The following is an 11,508-nucleotide window of genomic DNA, read 5'->3' as shown; positions in this document are numbered from 1 at the left end:
GCCCCAGGGGCACGGGGTTGGTGGCTACGTGCATCACAGCATGTTGGCTTCAGAATCCGCATCCCCTCCTGGCTCCACACAGGGTTCTTCTCCCCCTGACCTTGACCCTGCCTCCATCACAGGGGTGTGGCCTACGCAGCTCATTTGCATATATTTGCATACACACCAAAGCGTGGTCCAGCTAAGGCCTTTTTTCTAGGGTAAAGGCAAAGTGACTGTGCAGGGCTGGGTGCTGGCAGGCTCCTCTTTGAAGGATGTCCCATCACCCATCCGGAGGTGCCAGGTGGCTGGTGGGATCCCGGCCTCCAGGGGTCAGATAACACCCGGCATCTTGGCTGGGCCCAGGGCAGGGCAGGGCTCAGCCGCGGGGGTGGTGGTGGTGGGGATAGTGGGGGCGGTGGCCGTGCTCCTCCCTGGGCCCCACATCTCTGGGGTTCCTCGAGTGCTTGTCCTTCTTCCCTGACCTGTGGAGAGACACGGAGGGCAGGGAGAGGCCTTTAGGGAGAGCTGGAGGGGTCCCCCAAAAGAGGGGACCCATCTCTGTTCTTACTGAAGCCAACTCTGCCGATCATGGCTATACACTGGGGGTGGGGGTGGGGGTGTCAGGGGGTGACCTGGCCTCCCAGGATCAAGGTTCCAGGCTCTGGGGAGGCAGGAAGGCACAATCTCCCCAACACCCTGAGCCAAAGGGGACCCATCACTGTGGTGTCTCTAGGGAGCACAGCAATGTGGCGGTGCCTTCCCCAGGAGATGCCGCTGGGACCCCAAAGTGAAGAGAACTCCTCCAACTAAAGCTATCCTCCCCGTCCTGCTCCCCGCGTCCCTCCTAGCAGGTCCCAGCCCCCCAGAGCCACCCACTTCTTTTTCAGGGCTTCGTCTCCAAAGTGGCTGAAGATGAAGTCCTCGAAGTCGTCCACCTCGTCATCGTCCCCCGTGTGACGCACGGCCACCTCCTCCAGGCTGTCCTCCAAGGCATCCACAAAATCCCGGAAGCGGAGGCGGTCATGCCGGAAGACGCCGTCCTCCCCAAAGTAGGTGGGCGACAAGGGGAGCTCCTGGGTCAGCGGCCCGGCCCAGGGCAGCCGCGCCAGGTAGGTCCTCAGCAGAGAGGCCAGCTCCTGCCGCCCCACGGGCGCCAGGCCCTCCTGCCGGGCACACTCGGCCACCCCCGAGCAGCCCTGGGGCGCGCGGAGCTTGTGCCTGGCCAGTTCTTCCCAGGGGTGCGGGGGTCCGCGGCTGTCTTTGGCCCCTTCCCCCCAGCGAGGATGCTTGTGCTTCCCTTCGGCGTGAGGGCCCCCGCTTTTCCTTGGGGGCTCCTTGTGGTCTTGTCGCTTGCCCTCCTTCCTGCCCCCTGCCAGGTCCCTGTCCTCCTCACCCCCCCAGCTCGTCTTCCTTTCCCAGCCAGACTCCGGTTTCCTTTGCTTCCAGTGCTCGGCCTTCTGGTCCTTCTGCCCATCACGCCACCTCTCCTTCCCACCAGCTTCCCTGGGACTCTGGAAGCGGGGCTTCTGACGCCAGGGCTCTGAGGCATTGGTGGGGACCCCCGAGTCCTGGCCCCGGTTCCCCAGCCCTTGCAGCGTCTGGACCAGCCTGTGGCCCAGCTCGGCCAGGCCGGCATGGGCAGGCGCGCCGCGGCCGGCCTCCCGGAGGCCCTTCTGCAGATCCTGCTGCACGGAGCCCAGCAGCCTCCGCTGCTGCTGCAGCTGCTGCCTCAGCGCCTGGGCCTCGGCCTCCAGCTGCTCCTTCTGCTCCAGGAAGCTGGGGTCTGGCTCCTTGGCGGCCTGGTCACCCTGCGGGCCTCTGCCCCAGCTGAGGCACACCCCATCTGCGCCGCGCACGCAGCCGGCCTCCAGCCCCTGCAGCCGGGCCCTCAGCTGCCGCAGCTCCGACTCCAGGGCGCGCTGGGAGGCCTCGCCCTGCTGCAGGGCACCCCGAAGCCGCGCGTTCTCCTCCTGCAGCCCTTTGGGCTGGTGCATCAGGCTCTGAAGCTCCTCTTTCTGGGCCTGGAATGTGGTAGGGATGGAAGAAACCACGGGGAGTCCTTGTCAGGGTGGGGCCCAAACCTAAGTGTTCCCGTTCCAAAGCCATTAGAGTGGACGGCCCAAGCCCCATTTGGCAGCCTGAGACACTGAGATGACTTGGTTCTCAGCCCCCTCCCCCATGCTGGGCCACACCGTGGGGTCCTCAAATTCCATCCTTGGCCTCAGCTTCTATAAGCATATGCATCTTTCCTTCTTTTTTCTTTTTTCTTTCTTTCTCTTTCTTTGCAGTACTGGGGATGAAACTCAGGGACATTCTATCTCCAAGCTACCCCTCCAGCCCTAATTCTTTTTTTTTTTTTTTTTTTTTTTTGCGGTACTGGGGATGGAATCCAGGGGCATTCTACCTCCGAGATACACCCCCTGCCCTATTTTTTATTCTTTATTTGGAAACAGGGTCTCACTGAGTTGCAAAGGGCCTCACTAAGTAGCTGAGGCTGGCCATGAACCATGATCCTCAGGTCTCAGCCTCCTGAAAGCTGGGATTACAAGCCCACACCCAGCTGCAGCCCTATTTTTAATTTTTAATTTTTTATTTTTTTGGTGTTACTGGGGGTGGAACCTTTCTACATCCGGGCTACACTCCCAGACCTGTTTTATATTTTATTTGGAAACAGAGTCTCTTAAGCCAGCAAGGGGCTTCGAACCTGCGCGATCCTCCTGTCTCCACCTCCCAAGCGCAGGGATTACAAGCGTGTACCACCACGCTCAGCTATTCTTTTATTTTGAAACAGGGTGTCACTGAGTTGCAGAGGGCCTCACTAAGTAGCCGAGGCTGTCAGCAAACCGTGATCCTCCTGTCTCAGTTTACCAAATGCTGGGATTACAAGCATGTGCCACCATGCACGGCTTCCTCTTTTTTTTTGAAACAAGGTCTCACTAAGTTGCTAAGGGCCTCACTAAATTACAGAGGCTTCCCAGCACCACCAAAATAAATAAATAAATAAATAAACAAACAAACAAATAAATAAATAAATTGCAGAGGCTGTCCTTGAACCTGCCATCCTCCTGCCTCAGCCTCCCAAGTAAGGGCACTCAGCTCATTACACTCAGCTCAGCACATGCTTCTTGGAGTCCCCTAAAGCTAGCCAATAACATGTCTGCTGTGGCCCTGTGTCCACCTCCAGTACCCAGAACAGACATTATTCATCGAGTGCAGCACTTGGTGCTAGCCCTGCATATTCTTTAAACCCTCTTCCACAGGACGGGCGTGGTGGTTCACACTTGTAATCCTACCATTTGGGAGGCCGAGACTGGAGGATCACAGTTCACAGTCAGTCTCAGCTACTTAGTGAGGCCCTTTGCAACTCAGTGAGACCCTGTTTCAAAATAAAATAGAAAATAGGTCTGGGAGTATAGCCCGGAGGTAGAAAAGGCCCTGGGTTCCACCCCCAGTACCACCCAAAAAAAAAAAAAAATTCCTCTTTCATAGGCCCTGTGTGATGGTACACATTTGTAACCCCAGCATTTGGGAGGTTGAGACAGGAGAATCAGTTTGCGACCAGTCCCAGATACTTATTGAGGCCCTCCACAACTTAGTGAGACCCTGTTTCAAAAATAAAGAATAATAAAAAAAAATCGAGCCAGGCATGGTGGTGCACACTTATAATCCCAGCATTTAGGAGGCTGAGACTGGAGGATCACAGTTTGCAGCCAGCCTCAGCTACTTAGTGAGGCTCTCTGCAACTTAGTGAGACCCTGTTTCAAAATAAAGAATAAAAGCCAGGCCTGGTGGCGCATGCTTGTAATCCCCGCGCTTGGGAGGCTGAGACAGGAGGATCACACAGGTTTAAAGCCAGCCTCAGCTACTTAGTGAGGCTCTCAGCAACTTAGCGAGACCCTGTTTCCAAATAAAGCATAAAATAGGTCTGGGAGTATAGTCCAGAGGTAGAAGAGCCCTTGGGTTCCACCCCCAGTACCACAAAAAAAAAAAAAAAAAAGAATAAAAAAAAATAGGGTAGGGGGTGTAGTTCAGAGGTCGAATGTCCCTGGATTCCATGCCCACACTCACTCACACACACACACACACACACACACACACACACACACACACACTAATCAGCTGAGCTCAGAGGTAGAATGCCCCTGGGTTCCATGTCTAGTACCACAAAAAAGAAAGAAAGAAAGAAAGAAAGAAAGAAAGAAAGAAAGAAAGAAAGAAAGAAAGGAAGGAAGGAAGGAAGGAAGGAAGAAAGAAAGAAAGAACATCTTCCACTGTTCCAGGAAAACCGTACCAATTCAACAGAAATGTGGTGCATGTAAAGGATGGCAGGGGCCTCCATGTGAAGCAGGGAGGTGGGCGAGGGAGGGCTGGAGATGTAAGCCTCTGGGGAAGTCTCAGGGCAGACACCTGGCTGTGGTGGGCTGGTGGAGCCCATACAGGGGCCATCCTGCCCACCGTGCCCACCTGCAGCTGGGCTTGGAGCAGCCGAATGTCCTGGTTCTCCTTGGCCAGCTTGTCCAGCAGGAGGCCCATGCTCTGCAGGCTGGGGACACTGTCAGGGAACATGGACGCCTGCAGCTGTTCCCTGGACCCATCCTGAGTGCAGAAGAGCCAGTCACCAGGTGCTGCGTCTCAGGCAGCCCTGGTTCCTCCCACCAGGCCCCACACACCCAGGAGCTGGCCACACTTACCTGCCCGTCGTCCCCTGCGGTAGCTGCCGCCGACTCTGCCTCTGAGCCAGTATCTGGGAAGACCTGCAGCTCTGTTTCCTCCATGGGTCCTGCGGGAAAGCAAGGTCCTGAGCCTGCCCCAAGGCACACAGAGCCCCCATGCCTCCGGCCCCACACACCCACTCGGTCACCCCTCTGGTCCTCAACACACCCTACAACTGAGAGATCCTGGGAGGTGAAGGGAGGGGATCATCTGAACAGATAACAAGGTCAATAACAGAAATAAGCCAGGCGTGGTGGCACATGCTTGTAATCCCAACATTCTGGAGGCTGAGACAGGAGGATTGTGGTTCACTGACAGCCTCAGCTACTACTTAGTGAGACCCTTTGCAACTTGATGAGACCCTGTTTCAAAATAAAGAATAAAAAACAAGGCTGGGGGTGGAGCTTGTAAGTAGAATGTTCCTGGGTTCCATCCCAGTAACGCAATAAAATAAAATAAAATAAAATAAAATATAAAGCTGGGGGCAGTAGTGTAGGTTTGTAATCCCAGAATTTGGGAGGCTGGGACAAGACCACAGTATATGGACAGCCTCAGCTGCTTAGTGAGGCCCTCTGCAATTCAGTGAGATCCTGTTTTAAAATAAAAAATAAAGCCGGGCATAGTGCCAAACACTTGTAATCCCAGCATTTGGGAGGTGGAGACCGGAGGATTGGAGGATCGTGGTTCATGGACAGCCTCAGCCACTTAGCGAGGCCCTTTGCAACTCAGGGAGACCCTGATTCAAAAATAAAAAGACTAGCCGAGTGTGGTAGTGCACACTTGTAATCCCAGCATTTGGGAGGCTGAGAGAGGAGGATTGTGGTTTGCGGACAGCCTTACCTATTGCTTAGTGAGGCCCTTTGCAACTCAGTGAGACCCTGTTTCCAAATAAAGAATAAAAAATAGGGCTGGGGGGTATAGCTCAGAGATAGAATGCCCCTGGGTTCCATCTCCAATACCGCAAAATAATAATAATAATAATAATAATAATAATAATAATAATAATAATAAAATAAAAAGACTAAAAAATAGGGCTGGTGTGTAGCTCAGAGGTACAATGCTGCTGGGTTCCATCTCCAGTACCACCAAAAAAAAAAAAAAAAAAAAAACCTGAGAAATAAGGTGCAATCCCTAAAACTCTGACTCCCAATCCAGAGAACACACACACGTGTGCACACTACACACGCCTGTGGACACACAGGCACGCATGCACACATGCACAGAGACAAGCAGAGGCAGGGCTCCCAGTCCTGCACTTACCCGTCTCCAGCTCCCAGAGGCCCCCTGATGATGGAGAGGAGTCTGGTGAGGGGACTGGACGGGGTGGGGAAGGCGGGAGGGAGGCAGGGAGGGCAGGCAGCGCACTCACCCGAGAAGAGCAGGATCCCCAGGCCCAGCAGCACCAGGGCCCCGAGGAGGCACATGTTGAGGGAGATGCCCAGCTCCCCACCCGTGCCCTCGCCCCGGGCCTTCTCCTCCACATCCACGGGTGCCAGGGGGCGCTGGGGCAGGCTGGGCTCCCGGCCCCGGCGTCTCCGCAGACCCTCCACGTCCAGGTCAGTGTCGTCCTCGGTGCTGGAGCCGAGGACCTCTTCCCTGATCCAGGCTGGAGGAAGGACGGGACAGGACAGTGAGACACGAGACACGGGCTGGAGAGGAGCAGTGGGGGACAGCCCCGGGAGGCCCCCAGCCCTGGCACAGAGCCGGGACACAGAGGCCCTGCCTGTTCCCACCTGGCCGTAGGGGACGTCCCAACCCCACCTGTCCTATCACTCCACAAAGGATGAGGGCCACTGCATCCTAAAAGCGTCCCCCACCCTTCCTCCGTCACTAAGCTGCTGCAGGGGTCGACACCCCTGGGCCCCTTGGAGCTCCCTGGCCACTCCTTGGTCTGTGCCTGGCTCTTCCCTGTCTTAAACCTGGGCACCTGTCCTGGTTCTCTGCTTCCTCACTAGCCAAGTGGCCACAACTCTCTCCCCCACCCACTGACTCCCCCCAGAGCAGATGGTCCCAAACCTATACCCCTTCCAGGGCTCCCAGGAGGGCCAGGCCTGTATGTCTGAGAGCCTACAGCCACTCCCCTCAGGGACTTTTATTGTTTTTTTGTTTGTTTGTTTGTTTGTTTGTTTGTTTTGGTTTTTTTTAAGTACTAGGGATAGAACTCGGGGCATTCTACTTCCAAGCAAAACCCCCAGACCTATTTTTTTGTGTGTGGTACTGGGGTTCCTGGAAGCCCTTCTACCTCTGGGCTACACTCCCAGACCTATTTTATACTTTTTATTTAGAAACAGGGTCTCTTAAGCCAGCACAGCTGGCTTCAAACCTGCGCAATCCTCCTGTCTCTTACAAGCGTGAGCCACCACACCTGGCACCCCAGCCCTAATTTTTTTCTTTTTTTTTTTTGTGTGTGTGTGTGGTATTGGGGATGGAACCCTGGGGCGCTCTACCGCCTAGCTACACCCCCATACCATTTTTTTGTTCCTTATTTGAAAACAAATTCTGAGTTACAAAGGGCCTCACTAAGTAGCTAAAGTTGTCCACAAACTGCTCTCCTCCCATCTCAGCCTCCCAAATGCTGGGATGACAAGCGTGCGCCACCACGCCAGGCCCTCGGGGACCTTTAAATATTCAACATGCTGCCCTTCATACAGGCTCTTTCTGGAGTCCCCCCAAGTCAAGGAGCGGCACCCCTGCTGCCCTCTGAGCCGCCCTCCCCCCTCATACCCAGTGGTTCAATAGTCCATCCTCTTCATGGGCCTCACGGTACCTGTCTTGGGTCCCTGCATCATCTCTGACCTCCTAAGTCACCCCTAGATGTAGCCAGGCCCCAGCCTCTCCCTCTTCTATCACCCATCAGCATGGGACAGGGACAGGGCCCCATCATCTGTGGACACTGCAGGCTTGGCCTCAGCCCCAGTGGCACCTCCAGCCACCCTGCTTCCCCTTGCCCTCAACCTGTCCCTGACTGAATCATCCCCCTCCCAGGAGAGCCCCTTAACTAGACTTCTTCTTTGCACCCCATGGACCACCCACCTCCCTCCTCCTGGGCTCAGAGCCAGCACAAGGAAGGGACTCTGAAAGCGAGAGTTGAGTTTGGAAGCAAGAAGAGAGGTGGTCCCACGGCAGAGGAGAGAGAGCCAATCAGACGCGGGCCCTGAAGCGTGGCCCCACCTCTGGGCCCTGCAACCTCTGGGCCCTGGATGCTCAGGGTGTTGGTGAGGGGGACAGAGAGCTGCTTGGTCCCAGGGCTCAGACCTGAGCATATGCTCAGAGGCAATGGCTGCTCCCTCCCCACACCTTCTCAGAGAAGACTGAAATTTTTGGGAGGTGGAGACAGGAGGATTGCAGGTTTACTGCCAGCCCCAACAACTTAGTGAGGCCCTCTGCTACTTAGTGAGACCCTGCTTCCAAATAAAAAATAAAACGGGCCAAGTGGTGGCCCACGCTTGTAATTCCAGTATGTGGGAGGCTGAGAAAGGAGGATCTTGGTTCCCGACAGCCTCAGCTACTACTTAGTGAGGCCTTTTGCAACTCAGTGAGACACTGTTTCAAAATAAAGAATAAAAAATATGGCTGGTGGGGTAGTTCAGAGGTAGAATAATCCTGGGTTCAATCCCCAGTATAGCAAAAAAAAAAAAAAAAAAAAAAAAAAAAAAAGGGCTGGGGGTATAGTTTGGAGGTAGAATGTCCTGGGGTTCCAGCCACAGCACCACAAATTAAATAAATAAATAAATAAATAAATAAATAAATAAATAAATAGGTCTGGAGTTGTAGCTTGGAGGTAGAATGCCTCAAGGTCCAATCCCTAGTACAAGAAAAAATAAAATAAAATAAAGTAGGCAGGCATGGTGACACATGCATGTAATCTCAGTATTCAGGAGGCTGAGACAGGAGGATCACGGTTCGAGGACAGCCTCAGCTACTTAGTGAGGCCCTTTGCAACTCAGTGAGACCCTGTTTCAAAATAAAGAATAAAAAATAGGGCCGGTGGGGTAGCTTGGAGGTAGAATGCCCCTAGGTTCCATCTCCAGTACGGGAGGAGGAGGAGAAGGAGGAGGAGGAGGAGGAGGAAGAGGAGGAAGAGGAGGAGGAGGAGGAGGAAGAAGAAGAGGAGGAGGAGGAGGAAGGAAGGAAGGAAGGAAGGAAGAATGAAGAGAAAGGAATGGGAGAAGGAGAGGGGCTCTCACCTGCTTTGGGGGTGGAGGGCCGGCTATGTGGACGGCTCTGGTTCTCCAGGTCCCCAGCATCAGGACCCAGGCTCACTGTCACGGGAATGTCCTGCAAGTCTTCCTGCGCTGCTGTGTCCCCTGGGGCTGGGGTCTCAGTAGTGGGGTCACCTCCCAAAGCAGCCTGAGCAGACGACACAGGTGTGAGCAGGGCCTGCCCCGCCTACTGCGCCCCGCCCAGCGAGGGGCCTCACCTCTGCCTCTGCCTCTGCCTCCTTTGGAAGGACAGGACCAGCCTGGGGGCTTTCAGTCTGGAAGCCGATCTCTGTGGTAGAAGAAAAGGCCCAGGAAAAACCTCCGCCCCCTCCCGAACTCACTCAGCTGCCATGGTGCAAGGGGCAGGAAAATCCAGGGTGGAATGAGGCAAGAAGCGGGTAAACTGAGGCTAAAGGTCCGGGGGAAATAATGGCTGCACTATGGGGCGTTACCCTCTGGGGGGCTGTTACCTTCTCCATCCTTGGTCTCTGCTAATTCTTCACCATCTGCCTTCGAGGGGCTGCCAGGGGCTTGGGCGGCTTTCTCGGACTCTGGGTCCGTCCTGGATTCAGGGCCCAGGGTCTCCACCGGCAGGTTCTGAGGGATGCAGGAGGGCACAGGGCTGCTCCAGAGCCAGGGGGGCAAGACGGGACCAAGGCGGGGGCTCTGCTGGGGTCCCCAGGCCAGCTGTGCACTCAGGGACCCCAACCCACATCCCCCAAAAACGTGCCACTCAGCGGGGTCCCTGCGCAGGCATCCTCTGCGCTTCCTGGCTACGAAGCACCTAAGGGGGCAGGAAGTACTGCTGGACCAGCGTCCACCTGGGGCTCCCTCCCATCCCCTAAGCTCACCAGGACCACCTCCTCACAAGTGAACCACTCAACCAGCTGCTGGTTGGAGGGGGGCGGTACCACAGGACGATGATGACAAGTCCCAGGGATGCCCAGGAGCCACAGTCCCCAGGGTGACAGTACTGTAGTACTGTCTCCCAGCTTCTCTGGCCTTTTCTTTCTTTCTTTCTTTCTTTCTTTCTTTCTTTCTTTCTTTCTTTCTTTCTTTCGTGATATGGGGGTGGAGCCCAGGGGCATTCTACCTCCGAGCTCCACCCCCAGCCTTATTTTTTATTCTTTATTTTGAAACAGGGTCTCACTGAGTTGCAAAGGGCCTCACTAAGTAGCTGAGGCTGGCTGGTGATCCTCCTGCCTCAGCCTCCTAGATGCTGGGATTACAAGTGTGCACCACCACACCCAGCTTCTCTGGCCTTTTCCATTAGCCCAGCGCTCAGACACACATCCATCTCCCAGCAGCTGCTGGCAGAGGCCCAAACGTCCGCAGCCGCAGAGCACTGACTGTGGCCTTGTGCTCCGCTCGCAGCCAGCCACCTGCCCTGGCCAAAGGGCCTGTGTCTGGCCTCTCTTTGCCTACTGCTCCTCGGCAGACTCCACCCATCCACTCCCTCCACGGCTCCTACAGTGACTCTGTGTGTCTGTGTGTGGGACTGGAGATGGAGCCCAGGCATTCTACCTTGGAGCTACTCCCCCAGAAATCCTTGTTGTTGTTTCTTTGGGTTGGTTGGTTGATTTGTTTCAGTACCAGGGATAGAACCCAGGAGCATTCTACCTCCAAGCTATAAACCCAGCCCTATTTTTTTTTTTTTTTTAACTAGGGATGGAACCCAGGGACATTCTCAGAGCAACACCGCCAGCCCCATTTTTATTCTTTATTTTGAAACTGGGTCTCACTGAGTTGCAGAGGGCCTCACTAAGTAGCTGAGGCTGACCTAGAACTGTGATCCTCCTGTCTCAGCCTCCCAAGTACTGGGATTACAAGCGTGCACCACCATGCCCGGCTTCCCAGCCCTATTTTTTATTCTTTATTTTGAAACAGGGTCTCATTAAATTGCAGAGGGCCTCACTATGTAACTGAGGTTGGCCATGAACCAGTGATCCTCCTGTCTCAGTCTCCCAAGTATTGGGATTACAAGTGTCTGCCACCACGCTTGGCCTTTGTTTTTATTTTGAAACAGAGTCTCACTAAGTTTCTTTATATTGATGAGTCTCCCAACTTGCTGAGGCTGTCCCCAAACCCACCATCCTCCTGTCTCAGCATCCCAAGTACTGGGATTACAAGTGTGTGTGTCACCACGCCCAGCTCTTCAAGAATTCATAATTTAATTTATTTTTATTTTTTTTAAGTGTTGGAGATTGAAACGAGGGACATTCTACCTCCAAGCTACACCACCAGCCCTATTCTATTTTACTTTAAATTTTGAAGCCTGAGCCGGGCTTGGTGGCGCACACTTGTAATCCCCGCGCTTGGGAGGCGGAGACAGGAGGATCATGCAGGTTTGAAGCCACCAGCGCTGGCTTAAGAGACCCTGTTTCCAAATTTAATAAAAGTATAAAATAGGTCTGAGAGTGTAGCTCGGAGGCAGAAGGGCTTCCAGGAACCCCAGTACCACCAAAAGTAAATAAATAAATAAATAAATAGAATAAAAAGTAGAACTTGGGGTGTAACTCGGAGGTAGAATACCCCTGGGTTCTATCCCCTGTACAGAAGAAGAAGAAGAAGAAGAAGAAGAAGAAGAAGAAGGAGAAGGAGAAGGAGAGAA

General features: G+C 54.3%; 1 protein-coding gene across 1 annotated transcript in view; it reads right to left on the bottom strand.

Annotated features, from left to right (window-relative positions):
• Nucleotides 1–358: 358 nt before the first annotated feature.
• Nucleotides 359–11,508, bottom strand: part of PBXIP1 (PBX homeobox interacting protein 1) — a gene marked incomplete at both ends in the record, with an annotated part of 14,519 nt that continues 3,369 nt past the window's right edge. The window contains 9 exon segments of the mRNA XM_080691582.1: nucleotides 359–464; nucleotides 859–2,003; nucleotides 4,447–4,578; nucleotides 4,674–4,767; nucleotides 4,769–4,780; nucleotides 6,061–6,301; nucleotides 8,883–9,045; nucleotides 9,116–9,186; nucleotides 9,350–9,519. Of these exon segments, the coding sequence (XP_080547708.1) occupies nucleotides 359–464; nucleotides 859–2,003; nucleotides 4,447–4,578; nucleotides 4,674–4,767; nucleotides 4,769–4,780; nucleotides 6,061–6,301; nucleotides 8,883–9,045; nucleotides 9,116–9,186; nucleotides 9,350–9,519 (2,134 nt within the window).

The sequence above is a fragment of the Muscardinus avellanarius genome (assembly GCF_963383645.1).
Source record: "Muscardinus avellanarius genome assembly, chromosome: 3".
NCBI lineage: Eukaryota > Metazoa > Chordata > Mammalia > Rodentia > Gliridae > Muscardinus > Muscardinus avellanarius.
The sequence above is the reverse complement of the archived record's forward strand: the minus strand, read 5'-3'. Positions and strand labels throughout refer to the sequence as shown.